Here is a 21830-nt window from a genome sequence, read left to right as displayed (position 1 = left end):
ACGTCCCTAAGAGTGCCATTTGTAAAGAAGGTCAAAACACTCAGAGAGTCTAGCACTGCAGCTGACTTGTTTGGCAACGTTGTAGTGAGTGAGGTTGATGTGCCTTGCTTTGCAGAGATCTTTAGTTGAATCCCTTGTAAATAATAAACTTCTTCTTATTTGTGTTTATACTTTAAGCTTTGTTTCTTTTTATGCAATATACATATACAATATACAATTTATACATGCCCATCCTGTGCTCATGTGGTTACGTGACCAAAGAGTTAATGACTGAGAGCAGAGTAATGATCAATCGTATGGTGGCAGCGAAAGAAAGTAATAACTTATTGATACAAAAATCATATAAAACAAATTGCCTCCCTAGGCTTGGACAGCCTTAATAGAGATTGATGAAGGTAAAAACTTGGGCTTTGATTTGTTAAGGAATGCAATTTTGCTTCTTGGTTACTGGTGCTGCTTCTGTGTATTGTATTTTTACTATTTTGGGGGGTGGTTTTTTCCATTTGTGTAGATTTTGCTGTTTCTAATATACTGGGAACGGCCTTGGGATTCTTTTTTAATGGAAGGTGGTATATAAATTAAATGCAAATGTGTTTGTATAACCAAACAGAAAAGACTCCGAAATGGTGGTTCAAATCTGTGGATTGTTGTAATCATGACTAGTAATAATGGCAAGCATTGTACATTCTAAATCCAATCCGCACGTTTGGCTGGGACTGGGAAGTCCTGAGTTCAAATTGGCAAAAAACAAGGTCCCCACCACCACCATACTGAATGGAGAACAGACACCACTTAGTCCAATAAATCTCTTTATGGGAAATATATGCAATCTATAACAAGACAGAACCATGAAAAAATGCTATTGGAGAGACAATTGTATAACAGGGGAGGAATAATCAAGTCCATGATGGGGAGATTGGTAGGTTGTATAAGTGAATATGTCCACACTGAGTGATCTCTCAGTAAGGAGATCTCGCAGCCTAACCTACTTCACAGGGTGGTTGTGGGGACAAAAATAGCCCTGTACACTGCTATGGTCTCCTTGGGGGAAGAGCTGGATGGAAATGTCAGTCAATTTATAAACCTAACCCCATTCCTTTGTGTTGGATTCCCTGCAATTCTGATCAGCCACTCTTATATATTCTGTGGCCGCAGAAATTTCACTTCACAGCCTACGAGAGGTTCTTTCACTCTGCTCTCTCCAGAGGTGTGTTGGATCACTTTTAGCTGCTCCTGGATTGGCTCCCGTTTTTGATCTGCTCCCCTTTTCCTCCACCAGATCTCACCCTCATGATCTACCTTTGACCTCGGACCTGAACAACCATTCCATTGTGGCCATCATCAGTGGAGAGGAGCACTTCGAGGATTACGGGGAAGGGAATGAAGCTGACCTCTTCTCGGACAGCCTGTGCAACGGAGAAAGTGGCTTCAGCAGCTCCTCGTTTCTTTCTCCCAGGTAACGGCAAGTCCACGGCTGTTGGCCCTGTGAATTTGTGACCCTTTTGAGTCTTCTGTGACCGGGTTGGCGGCGTTCTCCAGGTTGTCTGTGTGAGCTTGCTGTGTCTATTGCCCTGCAGTTGTAGTGTCAAAGAGACTACATAGAAGTCAGTAGAGGTGTATCGGAACGGATCGGGATTGTGGCATGTCAGTTGCAGAGAGTTTGCCAATAGGGTACTAGTACCCCTAGGGATGCTCAGACCCCACCTGCCTTCCCCACGCTGCAGCCACATTATTGGTTCCCCTGCCGAGGATCACTGGCTTGAAGGAGACACATCCTCTGCAATGTGTCTGTTGCAGAAGGGAAGGGAGGAGGGTGAAGACCTTCCTCCTCGGCTCCTGATTGGCCGGTGTACCCCTCCGCTCAGCCTGACTGACAGGCTGCAGAAACGTAGCACGGAGAACTGCCATTGAAATTACTAGGTCAGGTAAACTTGTCCCACTAATTTCATTAAGACCAGTTTAATAGCTTTATTTCAACGGGAGCACTCATTTTGTGGTGTTCGTTTTGTTTTGCACTTATATATACCGCTGCTCAGGCGAACCTCCCAGAGCGGTTTACAAAAAACTTAAATAATAATATATCCAGCCACACGTTTACATCTTTACCCAGGCCTTGGTCTTGTGGCTTTCATCTCTCCTCCCCTCAGAGCAAGGTGGTCCCTGGTCTCTCTGTGGTGGCAGGTGGCGGAGGGAGGGGCCACTTCATCGATGGTGGAATCTCATCTGTCGCTCTGCCCTCCCCTCCCCTTCCCTCAGAGCAAGATGCTCTGTGGTGGCAGTTCGTTCATTATCATCATCATCATCATCATCATCCATATATATGATTCTGTTAGATGTACCGGTCGCTAATCCCATGCGTGGCAGCTCTTGCGAGAGTTCGCGAGCAGGGGGAGGGGGAGAGGAAAGCGGCGGCAGCAGGGAGCATAAAGCCAACAGGCAGGCCGGGGGCAGACGGGCTGGCAGGCAGGTGGGGAGAGAAAGCGGTGGTGGAGGGGGAGAGAAAGTGGCGGCAGAAGGAACTAGAGGCACAGATGCGCTGTGCTAGGGCGTTGTTGTTGTTGGTGGTGTGTGTGTGTGCCAGGGCGTTGTTGTTGTTGTTGTTGTTGTTGTTGTGTTTTCCCCATTATTCTCTTGCTTTGAATGTAAGCCAGTGACTGGAGAAGCCTGTCTCATAATTGGAACATTTAAATTTCCGTGTGTGTACATTGGTTCGTTGGTTCCTTCTCTCTGTGGGGTCCCTTTGCTTAAGGTTTGCAACAGAAGGGGTCTTAAAAGGTTGGGAATCCCTGCTTTGGAGTATAGTGGGGGATGGATGTCAGTTGAGCAGAAATATACACCTACCAACCCGGGGTGTTTCTACAACTCCTCCTTGGTTTATTCCAGCCGGCTTTTAGCTGCGTAAGATGGAAATTGAGGAATAGCCGTTCATTACTACAGGGGCAGACAACTGTGGCTCTCCGGTGGTTGAACTACAACTCCCATCACCCCCAGCCGCAGTTTATTGCGGCAGGGAATGATAGGAGTTGTAGTTGCACAGCAGCTGGAGAACCTGGGCTGTCTGCCCCTGCCTGGCTTGGGCCACGGGGTCTTAAGAGCCACGTGGAGCTTCAGTGGACAAGAGCCCAATCGGTGCAGAGTCCCTGCATGGGGTGGAAGCCAAGAGACTTTCCTTGGCGCCTCTCCAGGTTGCTACTCAGTGTGTCCTTAACATTGCCGCAAAGCTGCTGAAAGCATGTGACTGGGTGCTGGCCCAGGGAGTGTGCTTGTTTCCCAGTGTAAGGTGACATGTAATTTTTAGGTTCAACGAAAATGCCGCCTTGGTGAATGGGCTGTGAGTTGGCAGCAGGCCGCCCAAATCCAGCTCTGCTAAGCAAGCAGGCATGAGGCATCGGCTTGTCCTGGAGCTTCTGAGTCTTGTCCCCTTTGCTAAGCAGGGCCCACCTTGGTTTGCATTTGAATGGGACACGACATGTATGAGCGCTGTAAGATATTTTCCCGAGGGGATAGAGCCACTCTGGGAAGAGCATCAGAAGGTTCCAGGTTCCCTCCCTGGCAGCATCTCCAAGAGAGGGCCGAGAGAGACCCTTGCCCGCAACCTTGGAGAAGCCGCTGCCAGTCTGGGTAGATGATACTGAGCTAGGTGGGCCAAGGGTCTGACTCAGTCGAAGGCAGTTTCCAATGGATGCTCCTGAGAGATGCTGACTTGCACCGTTGTGCACTGCCAGTGGCGTCTGTGACGGTGCACAGGATGCTTGCCATTAGCCAGCCCTGCTGATCAAGCAGAGGAAAGAGGAGAGTTGCCTGTATCTCTGGAGAAGGGCTTCCTGTGGCCGGTGGGACGTGGGGCCCAGGGATTTCCGCCCTGGATGTGCAGCCGGAAATGCCGCTTGGATGCTGTCCAGCTGCAGTGTGGAAGTGGCCGGTTACAGTGGGGGCTGCCCCAAAGACCTATCTGCATTGTGTATTGAAATTGTCTTGGTATCACTTCTATGTGCATGCGCACACACAAACACCCCTTGGGATAAAAAATGGGCTTGCTCTTTTTCCCACCTCTTAGCACACAACACCCCGATGAAGCAAAAGCAACAGTTCCAGCTTCCAATGGACCTGCTACACTTGCTTAACATCTTATTAAAAGTCCTCCGAAGGAAAGGAAATTCTGTTCCGTTTCCGAGGAAGGTTGTTGATCTTCGAGAGACTTGATTTGAAACTGGTTGTTAGTAGAAAAATACAGTGGGAGAAATGCCAGAACTTTGCATGCCTGTGTCTTGAATTGATTTCTCTCTCCTTTCCATTGGAACTCATTGCCACATTGCCCAGTTGCTCGGCAAACACTGTGAATCAAGGCTGCATAATGGTATCTTTCTTTTCCAGGTGCTCTTAGGTGTTTAACCTTGTTCCTGTTTGCTCACAACGCTGTCTGTGTGTGTGTTTTTAATTAAACCACTTGGTCACGTTTTCCCACTATTAACCTCTCTCTGATTAGCCTTGTGGCTTCCAGAAGTTCTCCTCACCCACACACTGTGGGCATCGATGTAGAATACAAGCCTCTCTCAACCAGAGTAAATTCTCACTGCCGGCTTTAGTTGCCAACACCAACATTGGTAGCTGCAGGTTATTGTGGCAAAATGGACACAAAATACAAACCAAAATGGCACCAGGGGTATGAAAGCTAGTGTTGAGGAAGTGGTCTACCTTCTGCATCATTCACAAATGAGATAGGCAAGGTCCCTTTACCTGTGAGAGGGGCAATATTTGGTGTAACTATGCGAGAGCGGATTCTCGAGCTTGGATTTCCAGGTACAGTTGGGCTACAACTCTCTACATCCCAGCCAGAATAGCTGAAGACCCTTGGGAGCTGTAGGCCAGCAGAACTGGAGACCAAAGGTTGAGAACCCCGATGTGAGGACAATCCAAAGTTCTCCAACAACCATCTTCTGGTCGCACCTGCTACCCATAACATAGTCTCTTGGACCTTCTGAATTCAGACAAGTTGGGACTAACCTTCCCAGTAAGTAGAGATGTGCACAAAAGAAATCTTTTTTTAAAAATTCATTTTGGGATCGAATTCTGAAAATTCATTTTTAATTCAAATCTGGTCCAGAAATTCAATTCGAATTTGAATTGCTTTGACCCTGTTTTGGCACTTTTATTTAACCAATCAGGGGGGCTGAATGGTTTTTAAAAGGTGCCAAATGGCTCTTGAATTGAATTTGAATCAAATTTTGAAAATTCTGTTCAATTCTGAGCCGAATTTCCCTCTTAAGAGGTGATTCTATTTGAATTTTAATCACCCAGATTTGATTTGAATTGATTTGCACATCCCTATCAGTAAACACCTGTTCTTGGTTGCCTAAGGCAGCAGTCTGATGTTGTGCCTATTTCTTAAAATTATAATCACCTTTATACATCAACTGCTCAAGAAACAGCAGGTGGTGAAGGAAGGATGCAGGCGAAGTGGGTTAAGGGTCCCACGAGGATGAATAGACGCAGTGTCTACTTACCTAAATGGGGCTCCATAAGGGTAACGGACACCCAGAAAGTCCCAGGTGACTGAGTCTGATGCTTCTTGAAACCACAGAGCCAAACTTTTAAATATATGGGTTCAGTTCAGGTTTGCTAACTAATAAAAACTGCTTTGGACTGAACGACTTTAGGGGTGCTTTATGCGGAAAAATATCAGACTCGCTTCTGCTTCCTGTATAACCTGACAAGATGAATACAATAACCACTTCAGCTGAGATAAAAATGTATATTTTTAAACGGTGCTAAACAATTTTTAAAAATAGTCTAAATATACAGCAGGATTAAAAATGGTAAAATATGAATATGGAAAGCAGAGTGCCTAGTTTGAACCATTTCTTCTGAACCCAAACTGGTTTAGATCCAAGTTAGCCAAAATTGGGTTGGAAATCTGTTCCAGTTCACTAGAAAAACACACACACCTACTTCTCTGGAAATAACCACCTGAGTTCAGGTTCAGTTTGACTCCCTGTGTGGAATGGTGCCAATCTAATCTGTATTCTATTGTCAATCTGGACGCTTGAGAGCAGGGCCACTCTGGACTTCTGGAAGCCACAGATGGACTCGAGGCTTGGCTTGTCTGTCTTGCATTTTTAAAGAATGCCACTTGTACTTTCTCCAGCTCCAACCCACTTGCTGAAAAACTGCACAGCATTATCACAGACGAAGCGTTTGAGTTTTACTGTAGCCAGTGCCACAAACAAATCAACCGCCTTGAGGATCTCTCGGCTCGCCTAAACGATCTTGAAATGAATAGGTAACTGGTCTTGTGCATGGCGCTTTTCTTTCAGTGCATGGTCGATGTGCTCTGGGGAAGGAAAGCCTCTCGTTTGCCGTGTGTGTGTCTGCATGCTTGCATGACTTTTCTCCTAAAATAAAACCAGCCTGTGTATAAAAGGGTTAAAAGGAGGGCCTTGGCCAAGACAAGGGTTCTCAGACTTGAGTTGCCAGACGTTGTTGTTGTTGGACTACAACTCCCATCATCCACAGTGGCCAAAAGGTGCAGGTGAGGCTAGCGTGGTTCAGAAGTGGAGCCTTGCGGGGGGGGGGGATAGAAGGGGCTGAAAGGCATCATCTCATACTGCGCAGGAGGAGGCAATGGTCAACCCCTCCTGTATTCTACCAAAGAAAACCACGGGGCTCTGTGGGCGCCAGGAGTCGGAATCGACTCGACGGCATACTTCACCTTGAGTGAGCCAAGCCTAAATTTGTGGATTCTTGCTTAAATCTGTAGCCAGAATACAGAGACCGGTAGCAAGATTGTTCACCAATAGCCTCCCTTTAGGAGATGTGTTTGGAGAATCCCATTTTCTCAGTGTTTAATGGGCTTCCCACTGGGGTGTGAAGTTCTACACATCTCCCAGCTTCACAAGTTGCACAAGGCGATTCCCAGAAGGGAATCATAACTTGATGAACCTTCTTTTTCGGCTCTCGTACCTGCATTTCACTGGCGTGCAGCTGTGTGAGACTTTTTGAGAACAGTGAAGGTCTGCGGTCACAGAACTGCCAGAGGAGTAGAGAACGTCCGGCGTGATCACGAAGGGACCATGCTCGTTATTTTTAAAAAAGAAGAAGAAAAATACTTGTACGCGTTAAAGCCCGTTCATACTTTCTGATGAACGTGTTGGAATCCTTCTGGTGCACATTCGAGATCCTCGCAAATAATAAAATAAATCTTTTATTTTATAAATATTTTACTTTATTACCTAAATAAACTGAGAGAGTGGGAGCTAAGCCACAGTTGTGTTAAAAAGCTGGATAAGTGGGATGATAGCAGACCCATAATCGGTTTGACCAGGAGCCCCAAAATCTGGGGAGAGGGTTCAAACGGGCATCTGGTCTGAAGATGTATGATGCAGCCACCTTGCTGAAGCGAAGTCACTCTTTAGGGCCTGGATGGGAGACCACTTGAGAACCCTAGGTTATACCACCTTGAGTTGTGGCACGCAGTAGAGAGGCAAATGTATAAATGGCATTCTCTCCTCCAGCCTTCTGCCTTCATAACAGGAGTGGCTTGTCCTAATAGGCCGGGGGGGGGTATTCCAAAGGAGGCACAGCTGCCTTGGCTTTGTGGAGCTCTGTATGCTCCTCTCTCTCATGCTCCGTGCTGCCTGCAGGCTGGCCATTCAACAGGTAGAGCTGTGCGGGTAGTTAGCTCTACCTATGAATGGCCAACCTGCAGCAATGTGTCACTCATTAACACTGGAATGGGAAGGGAACAAACACGGCTCTGGGGAGCTCTGGGCCCCTTTGGCGCCCCCCTGACCCGTTGGTACGAGCCACTTTTGCTTCCCAGGGAGGCCTGTTTCTCTCTGCAAGGGCCCTCAAAGTAGAATTTGTTGCAGTCTAGTAGTAGCTACATGGATTCAGAAGAAGCAGGTCCAGGCTCTTTGGGCAGTGTCTCTGCAGGGATATGGAGGTGTCTTAGGGATCCTTTCTGAGTTGTCAGAGGGGGCTCTTTCCATCTCCCAGCGCAAATGGCAGGACACCTATTTCTCTCTTAAGCTCTCTGCCTGTGTGCTCAAAAAGGACCAGAGGGAAGACGGGACAGGTGGCGGCGGCCATAGGAAATGGTTGGCTCGTGCGCTAACCCTAAATTTGTGGGCCCCTGGTGTGGGCAGTACTGATTCAGATGGGGCAAGGGTCTGGCTCAGCATAAGGCGGCTTCCTCTGTCCCTGCGGCTTGTCTGTGTCTCTCTGTAAAGGGTGCATGTTGGTGGTACTATATGAATAGAATTTGTGTCCTTTTGTTGCTGGAGAAGGCTTTTGAGGAGACCATAGACAGCCAGGAAAACAAACAAATGGATCATAGCACAAATCAATCCAGGATTTTCACTCGAGGCACAAATGACCAGGCTCAAATGATCATACTGTGTACACTATGCCAGTTTGCAGGCTCAAACTATCATACTTTACACATTATGTGAAAGCCCGGCTCCCTTGAGGAGTCCATCATGCTGGGGAAAGTTGAAGGAAAGGGAAGAAGAGCACGACCAGCAGCAAGGTGGATGGACTCGATGACGACAGCAATGAATGCACCACTGAGACACCTGAAAGGCCAGTGAAGACGGATCATCCTGGAGAGAATTGATCTATGTGGCCGCTAAGAGTTGATGGCACTTAATCAATCAATCAATCAATCAATGTTAAGACAGTGGTGGCCCTGAAGAGCCTCCAGATCTTGGAACAGGTGAAGCTCAGGGCTGAGAATGGGGGCTGCCTTTCCTTTGGGGATTTCCTCCAAGGACATCCCTTCTAGGGATGTGCAAACCGGCTCGATGTCAAGCCAGTTCGAACCACGTCAAACCCTGGATTGAACACCCCCCAACTGTTCGGGGGTTTGTGGACTTTCCCCCCACATTTAAAAAAAAAGTTTGCGAACCACCCCCTGGCCGAACCGAGCCGGGGGGGGGTGTCGAGGGGGTGCCAGACTGAACTGGCCCGGTCAGGTTCGAGTCCGATCCGGACTTGAACCGAACCGGGCCAGCAGGTTCCATGCGCATCCCTAATCCCTTCTTGCTCCTGTCTGGGCAGTTGACTGTGTCCAGATCTTGATTTGATGACTTTATTACACTGACCAGACCCAGCAAGCAGATCGCCACCCCCAATAAAATTTACAAATTAACAAAGTTAAGACAGAATATGTCTGTTGCTCGCCACCTTACAAATCTCCACGCTACGTACGAATCATCCGAATATTACATCTAGATAAAAACGCTATGATTAATATCTCGAATGAACTAGCTCTTGCCTGACCTTGCGCAGTATTTAGCCACACTAAATGTTGTCGATGAATTCCGATGGACAAGAAGAAAGGAGATATAGAACTCGCCTGGTCTGCCTGGCATATTCAGTAAGAGGGGCGTCCAGATCTTGTGTCTCCAGTTCCTCTCTCCATAATTATTGCTGCCCCTGCCTTTCTCTGGCAGAAGCTCCTTCTTTGAATGAAAACTAGACACACACACACAGGTGAGGCTCATGGTGGAGTCCACTCTTATCTTTTCCCGGTGCCCACGTCATCTGCTTCACCTTGGAATCACAGACTCTTCTGTAGGTCGCCAGTCTGAATTAGGCTACTGGTGTTATCGGGGTCCACCCCATCTCCCGGCTCAAGGCTAGCTCTGGGCAATTTCTGCCAGGTGCATCTGGATCTGGCTCGGGCTACTCAACTGGGCCAGTGTCCCACCAGGTTCTGCTTTATTATTAGCCCAAGGATCCATTTTCGGGCCTGGCTTGCAAATGGAAAGTGGGGGGGAATAGAGCCCTCCTTGATGACAGGAGCACCTGCAGGCAGGACCGGATTACTCAGTGTTGACATAAAAACGCGATTAAAATGTGTGCGAAAAATGTTGGGAGCTTTGCCACGCATGTCCGGGTGTGTTGTGGATTGTAAAAGATATGCCCTTCCTCCTCTGTCTTCGCTTGTTTCCTGTTTCTCTGTTTGCTTTCGTGGTGTCAGCTTTCCTGACTTAGTTTTCCTGTTGTTCATTCCACAGTCCCAATAAGCGGCTTTCCAGCAAGAAGGTAGCCAGGTATGCTTTTGCTTTTTAAAAATCTCCCTTCTCTCGCTTCTAAGCACGCAGTCGTCCTCACGCAGGTTCTCCCGCATGTCGGTGATCAATATGTGTCCCTTCTCTGGTGACGAGGGGCTGTTTCTTCTTGAGATCCATAGCGGAGTAGTTTAAACCTTCTGGGGTTGGGGGTTAAGAGTTTGGGGGGGATCCTGAGCCTCATCTCCTTGTCTCGGAGGAGGTGGGACCAGTCTGCTTTGAGGGATCTCTGGGTTCTGTTTTTGTGTTTGCTTAGGTTTTTGTGAGTGTCAGCCGCCCCTAGCAGCATTACGCTGGAAGGGCAGGATATAAATATTTTAAATAAGTAAATAGACTTGATCACCTTATCTCGATGGCAGAGGTGTAAAAGCCTCGGGCCTGACCTACCTTGGAATTTGCCTTCTCTCGTTTTTGCCTCACCATCTGAGATCCGCCGATGCCGTCTGGTGGATATGACAGCACCTGCATATTGGGTTCAAACAGGAAATGTCTTGAGAGAGGCATTGTTTGTGGCTGCCTGCCACCTGTGGAACTCCCTCCCACTGCAGATTCAGCACCTCTGAAGGCAGAAGCAGCAGAGAGCTGGATGAAGCCCGGGGTTCTCTCCCCGGCTTTTGCACGCATCTCCGCTGCTACAAGCACTTTCTTGGAGAGATCATAGAGGAGGGAAGTAGCTGATGAGATTTGGGGCTCTTGCATCCCCTGGGGGCCTGTGCCTCATGGGTCACCCTCTAACGATGCCCCTGGTTTGCCGTCACCGCAGAAGGTGGGGTGGATTTGCTTGAAAAATCCACCTTTCCTGTGGGGTGGAATCTGGAACACTGTTCCTGTGATAACACGTGTTACTGGTTAACAGCTGATAAATGCCTGGCCTGGGTGTCGTGTCATAAAAGGGTGTCCTTTGAACCATTTCTGCGGGGCAGAAATCTTGACATGGGGAGTGGCTACCTGGGGGGGAAGGCGAGCGGGCATATCTTGGCGGCGGCATCTCTCTTTGCCTTTATAGTTCTCTTGAGCCCGTGTGTGTGTGTGTGTGTGTGTGTGTGTGTGTGTGTGTGTGTTCCCCACTTCCACGGAGATCAAAAAGCCATGCAAGTGGGAGCTTATCATGCCAGATTCCAAAGAGCAAAGGGGAAAAAGCTCCTCAGCATGTGAGAAAGGGGACACTTTTCTCCCTGCTGCTCTCCCGAGGTGCCAGGCAGCAGCCCAGCTGAGACGCTTCCTACTGTTGGAGAGGAAGGGGCTGGGTGGAAGAGGGCCTCCCAGTGTGGGATGGAATCCTCCTCGGGGGTCAGGCGGGGATCTGGAATGGTGGTGCTCCCCACCCTAAAAGAGAGGGCGCTGCCGTGGGATCCCCTGCAGGAAGAGCCGAGTTTAGCCTAAGAAGAACCTGTCACTAGCTTGTTCGCACGCACGCACACACGCCCCACCACGCCCTTGTTGGTTGCAATGATCTCCCTGATGGTCGTCGTGATTTGGGTTGGCTTCCTCTGTCTTGGTTACAGGCACCTGCATCAGACAGGAACCCTGGCCGCAGATGCGATGGAAGAACCTTACCACAACAACGTCGACTGCCTGGAGGAAGATATTGCAGACAAGGTATGTGCATCTCTGCAGGCTCGCACAGCTGCAGCAGGGGCAGGGGACCGTGGTGCTTGAGCTGTTGCTGGACTACAACTCCCATCACCCCCAGCCACAGTGTGGCTGGGGGTGATGGGAGTTGTAGTCCAGCAACCAGCAAGGTTGTTGCCTTACCCCCAAGCCCAAGTGAGTGCTGGAATAGGCGGTTTCTGAATTTTTACAACTCACTTTTGCACATGCGGAGTTGAAACATCTCCGCCTGCAACAGCAAGAGTTCCCTGCCTTCAGAGGAGCTGGTCTTGGGTGTTTCTGTGCAAGCCGCTGATGAGCATGGACTCCTAAAGAGGTGCAAAGGGAGACCTCTTCTGATTCTGCTGCCTTTCTGTCCTGGGAGTTATTGAACAAACGGCGCCTGATGCAAAGGGGCGGGGCTGTCGGTCAGCGGAAGAGCGCCTGCTTTGCACGCAGACGGCCCCAGATTCAATCCCTGGCAGCATCCCCAGGTAGGGCTGGGAAAGACTCTGGCCTGAAACCTGCATCTGCTTCTGCATGCATGTAAAGAATTTACGCATGCAAGAATTTCGCCTTTCTTCATCCGCTGCTGCCAGTTCCTCTAGAACAGGGATTCTCAACGTTGGGACCCCCAATGTTATTGGACTTCAACTCCCACAATCCCCAACTCAAGGCCACTAGGGCTGGGGATTATGGGAGTTGAAGTCCAATAACAGCTGGAGACCCAATGTTGAGAATCTCTGCTCTGGAAGATAATAGTGGGATGAGCCAGTGTTTTGGCTCATCATAAAGGCAGCTTTGTGGGGTGAACCCGGCAGTAGAGCCCATGCTTTGTGGTGCAGAAGGTCCCAGGTTTGGCCCCTGGCATCTCTAGACCAGGCTTGAAGTCTTGGAGAGCCCCAGTCAGTCAGCATAGACAGTACTGAGCTTCATGGGCCATTGACCTCACCTGACCCGACTAGAATCCAGTTTCCATGGCTTTTCAAAGCCGTGTCAGAACGATCTTCTTCCAGCAAGAGGAGGCAGCAAGGCCCAAGCGGTGGCCCCTGCAGGCACACAACGGACAGAGAGGAGAGCTGGTCTTGTGGTAGTAAGCATGACTTGTCCCCATAGCTAAGCAGGGTCTGCCCTGGTTGCATATGAATGGGGGACTTGATGTGTGAGCACTGCAAGATATTCCCCTCAGGGGATGAAGCCGCTCTGGGAAGAGCAGAAGGTTTCAAGTTCCCTCCCTGGCTTCTCCAAGATAGGGCTGAGAGAGACTCCTGCCTGCAACCTCGGAGAAGCCGCTGCCAGTCTGGGAAGACAATACTGAGCTAGATAGACCAATGGTCTGACTCAGTATATGGCAGGTTCCTAGGTTCAAGGGAGTTATTCTGTTCTCTTCTAAAATGAGCCCAGCAAAACTGCACTGAATACAATTGCAATGCAGTTCTATTAAACTGGTTTTTAAGGAATTAAATATTCCCTTAATCAAGTTTCATAACAAAACACGTTGGACATATAAAATATGGTTTTCATAGCAAAAAACCATGTTGTATTGGTGATTGTTCAAATACAGACAGGCCAGCAGGTAGGAGCCTGTCTGAATTTGATCCGTCACCGAAGGAAGTCCTTTCCTGGTAGATTTTCTTGTTCTTGAGACTCCCCTCTGTCATGGACCTAAAAGTGAAGGGGTCTTCATTAGAGCTCTCAGCAGATGATAAAAGGACGTCTTGAGTTGATCGTCTGCATTTTGACCAGTAAACTGCGCAGGTGAAAAAAAGAAATTACCCAAACCTCGATATGGATGTTTCCTCCTGCTGCAGTATTGTAGGAGAACTTGCATCTTAATAAGCCAAAAGCTGTTACTGACCTTCAGAGGGAAAGGGCACCTGTGATATCTTCTTTGTCATTGCCGGTTAGTCACACGCCAGCACCAAAATAGCCTCAGAAATAAGCATGGGTGCCCTGAATTCTCAACTCCACGGATTTATGGAACTTGCTTTCGCCAGTCGTAGCCTAAAGCTTTAATCTGCCCATGAAACATATCGCAGTTTGCAGTTGAAGCCTTTGGCATGTCCACTTGGGCATGTCCCACAGACTACATGTCTGTGTAGCCCGCAATCTGTAGGATTCCCTGGTGGTAGCAAGCATGAATTGCCCCCTTTGCTAAGCAGGGTCCATCCTGGCTTGTATTTGAATGGGAGACCACATGTGTGAGCACTGTCATAGGTCAGTGATAGAGCATATTCAGGCTTGCATGCAGAAGTTTCCAAGTTCCCTCCCTGGCAGCAACTCCAAGATAGGGCGGAGAGAGACTCCTGCCTGCAGCCTTGGAGAAGCCGCTGCCAGTCTGTGTAGACAACACTGAGCTAGATAGACCAGTGGTCTGACTCAATATATGGCAGCTTCCTATGTAAGGTTACAAGTTGACGCTTGATGAGGTCATCAGAGGGGGCTCTGCTCCGGGTGCTGACAATGAGGGAGGCTTGGCTGTCGTGCACGCGGGACAGGGCCTTCTCTGTGGCTGCCCCCAGACTCTGGAATGCTCTCCCAGTGGCTATTCGCTCCTCAGACTCCATCACAGTTTTTAGAAAGCATGTTAAATCTTGGCTTTTTTACCCAGGCTTTTATGTGATTGTCTCTACTGCTGCTTCTTTGTGTTTTCTACAGTTCTTATGTTTGTATTTTAAATCTTTTTAGTCAGACTTGTGTTTTATATTTTTAGCTTAATATTTTAGTTGTGTCTTCTATAGTCTTGTTTTTAATTTTTATGTGAACCTCCTTGGGGTTGTTTTAATGAAAGGCAGTATACAAATGCAACAATAAGATAGATAGATAGATAGAAAGAATAATATAGTTCTGAGTTCCAAAAACAGCCTCTGATGTGGGGTGGGTCAGTGTTGAGAAGGCTTGGAAGTCCTGCATGGAAAGCCATCTGGGTGGAGAAAGGGGGTGTCTCTGCATTTGTGTGGGTCCAGTGGGACACTAAACCTTTGCAGCCGGGCAAGGGTGCCATTTCGAGGCAGGCAACCCCCTCCCACGCTGACGCTCTGGACCGCTGCGAATGCTTCGCATCTAAAAGTGTCCCCAGTCACACGGTTTTTAAAGCCCGAGTGTTGACTTAAATGGATTACCGAGAAGGAGCAGCCTATTTTTAACTCTCCAGGAGGCCTGGGGGCCTCTGGGATTGTAGGCTAGGGAGCAGAGAGGGGATCTGCGGCGTGAAGCAAAGGGCCGTGAAGTTTGGAGGAGGCCAGGCAGGCAGGCAGGCAGAATCGCTTGCGCTTTGCCTTGGTACAGAGAGCAGAGCTACGATGGAATTCGGGTACCGGGCTGGCTAAGCAACCTGCCGATAAAGCATTTTGCGGGGAGAACCTCCTGCTGCTTCAGCCTCCGCTCTCTCGTTCTGCAGGTGATCTTCCTCGAGAAAAGAGTAACGGAGCTGGAGAAGGACACGGCAGCGAATGGGGAACAGCACAGCCGCTTGAAGCAGGAAAACCTCCAGCTGGTGCACAGGTAAAGGGCGGGCTGGGAGGTTGGCGGATATCGCTGGCGAGGAAACTTAGGGCCAACAAGAAGAGAGGCTTCCCCCCCACACACACACACAGTGCATAATTAATCTGTGGAATTCTCTGCCACCAGATGTGGTGGCGGCCACCAGCTTGGATGGCTTTAAGTGAGGCTTTGACAAATTCAGCCCGATTCATGGAGGAGAGGTCTATCAGCGGCTACTAGTCTGAAGGCTATAGGCCAGCTCCAGCCTCCGAGGCAAAATGCCTCTCAATACTAGTTGCAGGGGAGTAGCAGTAGGAGAGAGGGCATGCCGTAACTTCTTGCCTGTGGGCTTCCCAGAGGCATCTGAGGGGTCGCTGTGGGAAACCGGATGCTGGACTGGATGGGCCTTCAGCCTTATGTTCTTATAAGCTGGCAAGATCTCATCTGTCTGTCCAGAAATGGCATCTCAGTGTTCAGCAATGGGGCAGCATGTTAGAACTGCGTCTCTTAGGGAAAGCTAGTGTGTCAAGGCCAGGCTGGAATCCTTTTCCTTGACACACTAGTTTTCTACATGCACGTCTCTCTCCCCCACCCCCCAGCACTGATTCATTTTAGCAGGGCATGCTCAGGAACAATTCATGGTGGATTGTGCCTCATGTTAATTAGTGGAGGGTGTTTGTGTGGAATCTGTGCCTTGTGCATCCGTGTGTTGGGCCTTCCCTGAAAGAGGACTCCACCCTAGTCATTTCCAGTCTTGAGGCTCCAGTGGTGGTGGTTCGACTACAACTCCCATCATCCTGATGATGGGATTTGTAGTCCAACAGCAGCTGAAGGTCCAAGGTTGGGACCTGTTGGTGTAGAGCACTCTTTAGAGCAGGGTTTGGCAACCTTGGCTCTCCAGATGCTGCCAAACTACAACTCCCATCATCCCTCTGCTGCAAAACTGCAGCTGGGGGATGATGGGAGTTGTAATTCAGCAGCATCTGGGGAGACAAGGTTGCAACTCCTGCTTTAGAGCAGCATCCTACAAAGTATGGGTTGCAACCCTTTGGCTGTTGTAGCTAGGGATGATGGGAGTTGTAGTCAGTGGCATTCTGGCAACCCAAGGTTGGGAGTGTCCCTGGTGCAGAGCACTCTTTTTATAGCACGGTTTTTCAGAGTACAGGTTGCAACCTAGTGTAGCGTTATGGAATATTAGGCACTGAGCTAATCAAAACCTCTAGGGCCGGTTGCATTAAGAAAGTGAAATGTGATCTGATCAGCTCTTCAACAGTATTGAAAGCATGTTATAAGTAACACCTTTGCCTTACGTATCACGAAAGTATTCAGTAGTTTAAATAACATGCATTGCCCTTCTCTGGCTTTATGAAAATAAATTCTTCTTTGGGGACCTGGGCAGGGGCATAACTACAATTGGGCAAGGGGAGACAGTTGTCTTGGGGCCCGCTGCCTCCAGCCCCCCCCCCAAGACATGTCACATGACTCCCCTTTACTGAATTTGTTCCGAATTCTGAGAAAACATACATGGTTGAAAGTCTCCTTTGCTAATCTGCAGCAAGGGGCCCATTTTAATAGTTAGTGTTTCTAGTGTGTTCTAGGCATTAACAGTAGCACAAATATTATAGTATTCAATGTATATATTTATTTTTATTTATTTATTTATATCTTTTTATACCACCCAAAACTTGTGTCTCTGGGCGGTTCACAACAGACAAAAACAACATTAAAACATTAGCTAAAAACAAAAACAAGAAATGTAAAACACAACTTCTTGATTTTTTTTTTAAACAATGCTCTAAAACAACATTAAAATCAATCAAAACAGTATCAGTTAAAAGCTTGGGTGAACAGATGCGTCTGTTAAGACCTTTGAAAGACCTTTTAAGACCTTATAAAAGGTCTTTTTATAGTATATCACTATATGTAATGAATTGTGCGTGTGTGTATTCAGTGAAATGTATTTCCAGGCAGCATACTTACTCTGAAATATCGGGCTTAAATCCTTGGGGGCCTGAGGTGTGCGGAGGCCCTGGACTTTGAGGGGGGGGCATTTTAAAATCTCGTCTCTGGGCCCACTCCAACCTTGCTACGCCCCTGGACCTGGGGATAAAGGATTGCTTTCAACTGGGTTGTGTGGAAAGGGAGGAGGAGAGCTGGTCTTGTGGTAGCAAGCATGAATACTCCCCTTTGCTAAGCAGGGTCTGCCCTGGTTTGCATTGGAATGGGCAGCTACATGTGAGCACGGGAAGAGATTCTCCTCAGGGGATGGGGCTGCTCTGGGAAGAACACCTGCCTGCTTGCATGCCAAAGATTCCAAGTTCCCTCCCTGGCATATCCAGATAGGGCTGAGAGAGACTCCTGCCTGCAAGCTTGGAGAAGCCGCTGCCAGTCTGTGTAGTCAATACTGAGCTAGATGGACCAAGGGTCTGACTCAGTATATGGCAGCTTCCTGATGTCCTCATGTGGCCTCATGGGAAATGCCCTGCCTTATGTTTCTTTTTAGATTGTGAGCCCTTTGGGGACAGGGATCAGTTCTTTCTTTGGCTCTTTTCTTTCTTTGGTGAAAAGTGGTATATAAATATTTGTTGTTATGTGGGGAATGTACTTTGATGCAAAAAGTGGACATTCGGGCAGGCAGAACTGAGCCGTGCAGTGCCTAAAACCCTGTCCAAGATGGTCTGTGTTTCCCTTTTTGTCCGGGCCCTCTCAGCATGCCATCCCTGCCCAACTGATAGCTTGCGTCATGCCGGCTGGGCTGAATCCGCCAACCTCTCCTTCTCTCCTCAGAGCGAACGCCCTGGAGGAGCAGCTGAAAGAGCAGGAGCTGAAAGCCGACGAGCTCCTCATGGAGGAGATCCGGAAACAGAGAGAGCTGCTCAGCAAGATGGAGCGCGAGAAGAGCATTGAGATCGAGAACCTGCAAGCCAGGTGGGGTGGGAAGACCAGCAGGGCTTGCTATCGGCCAGCATCCTTCATGGCAAGGCCCAGGGAGCCTGTGATGGCTCCCATCAGCCTAAGACGGGCTCCCTAGCCAACTGTCTGTTGGGGCCTGTGCAAAGCTTTGGCTGAAGCCAAATGCAGACCAACCTTTATCGCAGGTTCATCTCCCACATTTTCACCCTGCGCGGGCAACTTCCTTGTCGACCCATTCAGTTACCGCAGGGGGTAATCCTGGTTGTTTGTGGGGGTTTCCACATGGGAACTCCCTTGAACTACCCCCTAAGTCAATGGGGCTACCTAGAGCAGCTGCCATGCCAGCTGTGGGATGTGGTGGGGCTGCGCTTGGGGGTTTAAAGTTTAAATATCCATCCCTGCCCGGAGATCGGTATTTCAACTTTAAACCCGAAACGGCAGCCTCCATGTTTCTCTACTGGCCAACCGGGATGGATGTTTAAACGTGACACCTCCCTGGAGTGGCCCTCAGGCCAGCTGAGAAGTGTGTGCAGCACCTAACCCCACGCTTTGGTTTAGGTTTAGGATTCTAATATCACAGTTTGAACATTTGTGGTCCTTTTTTCTATAACGTTACCCCCGTGGTATTCAAGGGTCTCCTGTGTTGGTCCCCGGCACCATTCAGAGCTGATTCCCAGCACTGGTGGTCTCTTTCAAGGGAGATGGCTTCAGTGCATCTGTGTTCATGATAGAGCTCTATAGGGGAAGAACGGGTTGGGTTGGGTTGGGTTGGGTTGGGTTGGGTTGGGTTGGGTTGGGTTGGGTTGGGTTGGTTTAGTTGCAGGGGAGTAACAGCAGGAGAGAGGGCATGCCCTCAACTCCTGCCTGTGGCTTCCAGCAGCATCTGGTGGGCCACTATGTGAAACAGGATGCTGGACTAGATGGGTCTTGGGCCTGATCCAGCAGGGCTGTTCTTAGTTTAGGTTAGTTTAGGTTAGTTTAGGTTTATCCTGCTCTTCCTCCAAGGAGTCCAGAGTGGTGTACATAGTGGTGTTTATCCTCACAACAGCCCTGTGAGGTAGATTAGGCTGAGAGATCAGTGACTACATATGAGCACAGTAAGATCTTCCCCTTAGGGGATGAGGCCATAGCTCAGTGGAAGAGCATCTGCTTTGCATCCAGAAGGTCACAGGTTCAATCTCTGGGAGCATCTCCAGGCAGGGCTGGGAAAAGACTCCTGCCTGCAACCTTGGAGAGCTGCTGCCAGTCTGTGTAGACAACGCTGAGCTAGATGGACCAATGGTCTGACTCAGTACAAGGCAGCTCCCGATGTTCCTGTGAAACATGCGTGGCAAAATAGCTCAGAACTGGACGCCCTCTCCAGAACTAGCACAGGCGGAAGATGTGTGCAAAAGAAGAAAATGTTGAACATGCATGACACCGTCCAGACGAATTTTTGTGGAACGTAGAGTTCCTGTTGTGACATCCTGGAGGGCCTTTTTACGTGTGTTTTTTTCCTCTCACTGCAGATTGCAGCAGCTGGATGAAGAAAATGGCGAGCTCCGATCCTGTGTCCCTTGCCTGAAGGCTAATATTGAGAGACTGGAGGAGGTGAGGCAACTCTCTCTCTCTCTCTTTCTCTCCCCTTCTCTGCAGCTTGCTTGCCTGCCTGTTTAAAAATAGACGCTGGGTGCTGCTTTCCCTCCCTGGCAGAACCTCCACAGTGCTGGAATCACACCTCCTGGATGTCAACGCGGTGGCATAAGTCGCTCCCAGTGACACGTTTCTCTCTCCCGAAGCCAGAAGCCGGGTTTCCTCTCCGTATTACGCTGAGCTGCCTCTCTAGTGTCAACCCTGCCACTCTTAATCTTTCAGGGCCTGTCTTCTCCCATCAGTTGCCTTGAAAGAATCCATCAAGTTGCTTCAGCCTCTGATTTATTTTTGGGATCGTGGGAAGCCAGGGAAGGGGGTGAGAGGAGGGGATTTTGACTTGTTCTGTTTGGTGGGGTGGGGGAGCTGGGTGCTTTCCAGGCTAGCTGCTCAACAGCAGCAAAATGCCTCCATTCAGGCAAGTCACGTTCAAAAAGTAACCAGCAGGGGGAGCAGTCTTGCAGAAACTAACAACCCGAAGAAACAGCAACTTCCTTATGCCGGATATACGACGTCCTAGCTCTAAATCGCAGCGATTAAATTCGAGGCAAGGCTTTGGCAATGTGAACGGCACCCTCCTGTCTCCGTAGGGACTGCGGTGCCACGGCGCAGGAAGTGTGGGAGCACACTTCCGAGATCCGCCGTGACCCCGTTGCAGGGTGTAATCGGGAAAGCGCCCAGTTGAACGTTATAAAACAAGGCACAGGATGGTGCAAATCGGTGTCCCTTTATGAGGACCAGTGGCTGAGGATGGAGCCCCATAGGGCAGTGGTACAGCATCTTGCTTTGCATGCAGGAAGCTCCGGGTTCAATACCTGGCAGCATCTTTGAGTAAGTCTGGGAAAGACTCCTGCCTGAATCCCTAGAGAGCTGCTGCCAGTCAGTGTAGATAGTACTGAGCTGGATGGATCAATGGCCTGACTCGGTAGACAGCCGCTTCCTGTATACTGCACGAAATGCAAGACACAACCTTTTCACTGGCACCAAACTTTTTATCAGGCAAGACAGTGAAGGGGGAAATGGAAATAAAGCGTCTGTCTTTGGAAGAACTGGAAATGTTATGATCCTTATGGGCGCATAACCAGAGCAGTGCAGGTGTGTGTGTGTCTGTGGGGCAGCGGCGGTGGGGACACACTGGGGCGCAACTTCCAACCCATTTTGTAATGCTCTGGGGCCTTTTAAGCTTGTCGTGCCTTAGGGCTTGCCGTAAAACGCCTGGCTCTTTACAATCTCGCCCGCTCGATGTTGGGGACTCAAGTTTCCTTTGAGTCTGGCGGAGGGGTGAGGGCTCACACCTGCTCTTGTGCAGGGCTTGGGGTGAGCACAGAAGTGGAAATCCGTCTGTGTTCTGCTCAGAACCCTGAGTCTCCACTCATCTACTTTGTGCTCATCACAAAAGCACAGGCCAAGTTAAGAGGTAACGGCTGCTGCATTTCTAGAACACCGATGATGATGATGATGATGATGATTACTATTTATTTTTTACATTTTATATCCCACTCTTCCTCCAAGGAGCCCAGAGTATGTACTACATACTTGAGTTTCTCCTCACAACAACCCTGTGAGGTAGGTTAGGCTGAGAGAGAAGTGACTGGCCCAGATTCACCCAGCAAGTTTCATTGGCTGAATGGGGATTTGAACTCGGGTCTCCCCAGAGGCTCTGTTTTCACGTCCCTTTACTTTTAAATAAATAAATAAATAAATCGGTTTTACACATTTTTTAACAAAAGCGGGGGGACGACTAAGCAGTTTCACAAACAGAAGATAGGAATAGTGCAGAAAATGTTGACATTATAGGGAATATCAGGAAAATAAAAAAATAAAGGGGACTATTCTGATTTCAGAGAGACAGAACCTATTTCCAAAATGTGAAATGACTAGTAGAACCCTGGAAGATACTTGGAGGATGGTTTGTGTATATCCTAAGAGGATACCAGCAGGTCACAAAATGATCTTGAGTGGCAGGTGCTCACTTTCCTTTCCTCCTCCTTCTTCTTCCAGGAGAAGCGGAAGTTGTTGGATGAAATAGAAGACCTCACGGCGCAGCTCACCGAGGAGCAGGAAAGCAAGCGGAAGTTGGGGGATAAGCTGAGCCACGAGAGGCACAACTTCCAGAAGGACAAGGAATCCACGCAGGAGGTG

General features: G+C 49.0%; 1 protein-coding gene across 2 annotated transcripts in view; it reads left to right on the top strand.

The window, feature by feature from the left end:
* The window catches only part of RAB11FIP3 (RAB11 family interacting protein 3), a 94898-nt gene that overhangs the window by 66254 nt on the left and 6814 nt on the right, over nt 1-21830 (top strand). The window contains exons 5-12 of one of the 2 annotated variants that reach the window (XM_053276701.1): nt 1280-1456; nt 6146-6280; nt 10020-10055; nt 11579-11672; nt 15064-15167; nt 17934-18074; nt 19568-19649; nt 21690-21827. In XM_053276701.1, the coding sequence (XP_053132676.1) occupies nt 1280-1456; nt 6146-6280; nt 10020-10055; nt 11579-11672; nt 15064-15167; nt 17934-18074; nt 19568-19649; nt 21690-21827 (907 nt within the window). The remainder of the gene's footprint in view (nt 1-1279; nt 1457-6145; nt 6281-10019; nt 10056-11578; nt 11673-15063; nt 15168-17933; nt 18075-19567; nt 19650-21689; nt 21828-21830) is intronic. The other variant, XM_053276702.1, reaches the window with a different exon arrangement.

Source organism: Hemicordylus capensis, chromosome 13, assembly GCF_027244095.1.
Source record: "Hemicordylus capensis ecotype Gifberg chromosome 13, rHemCap1.1.pri, whole genome shotgun sequence".
Lineage (NCBI taxonomy): Eukaryota > Metazoa > Chordata > Lepidosauria > Squamata > Cordylidae > Hemicordylus > Hemicordylus capensis.
This window is presented reverse-complemented; position numbering and strand designations above follow the sequence as displayed.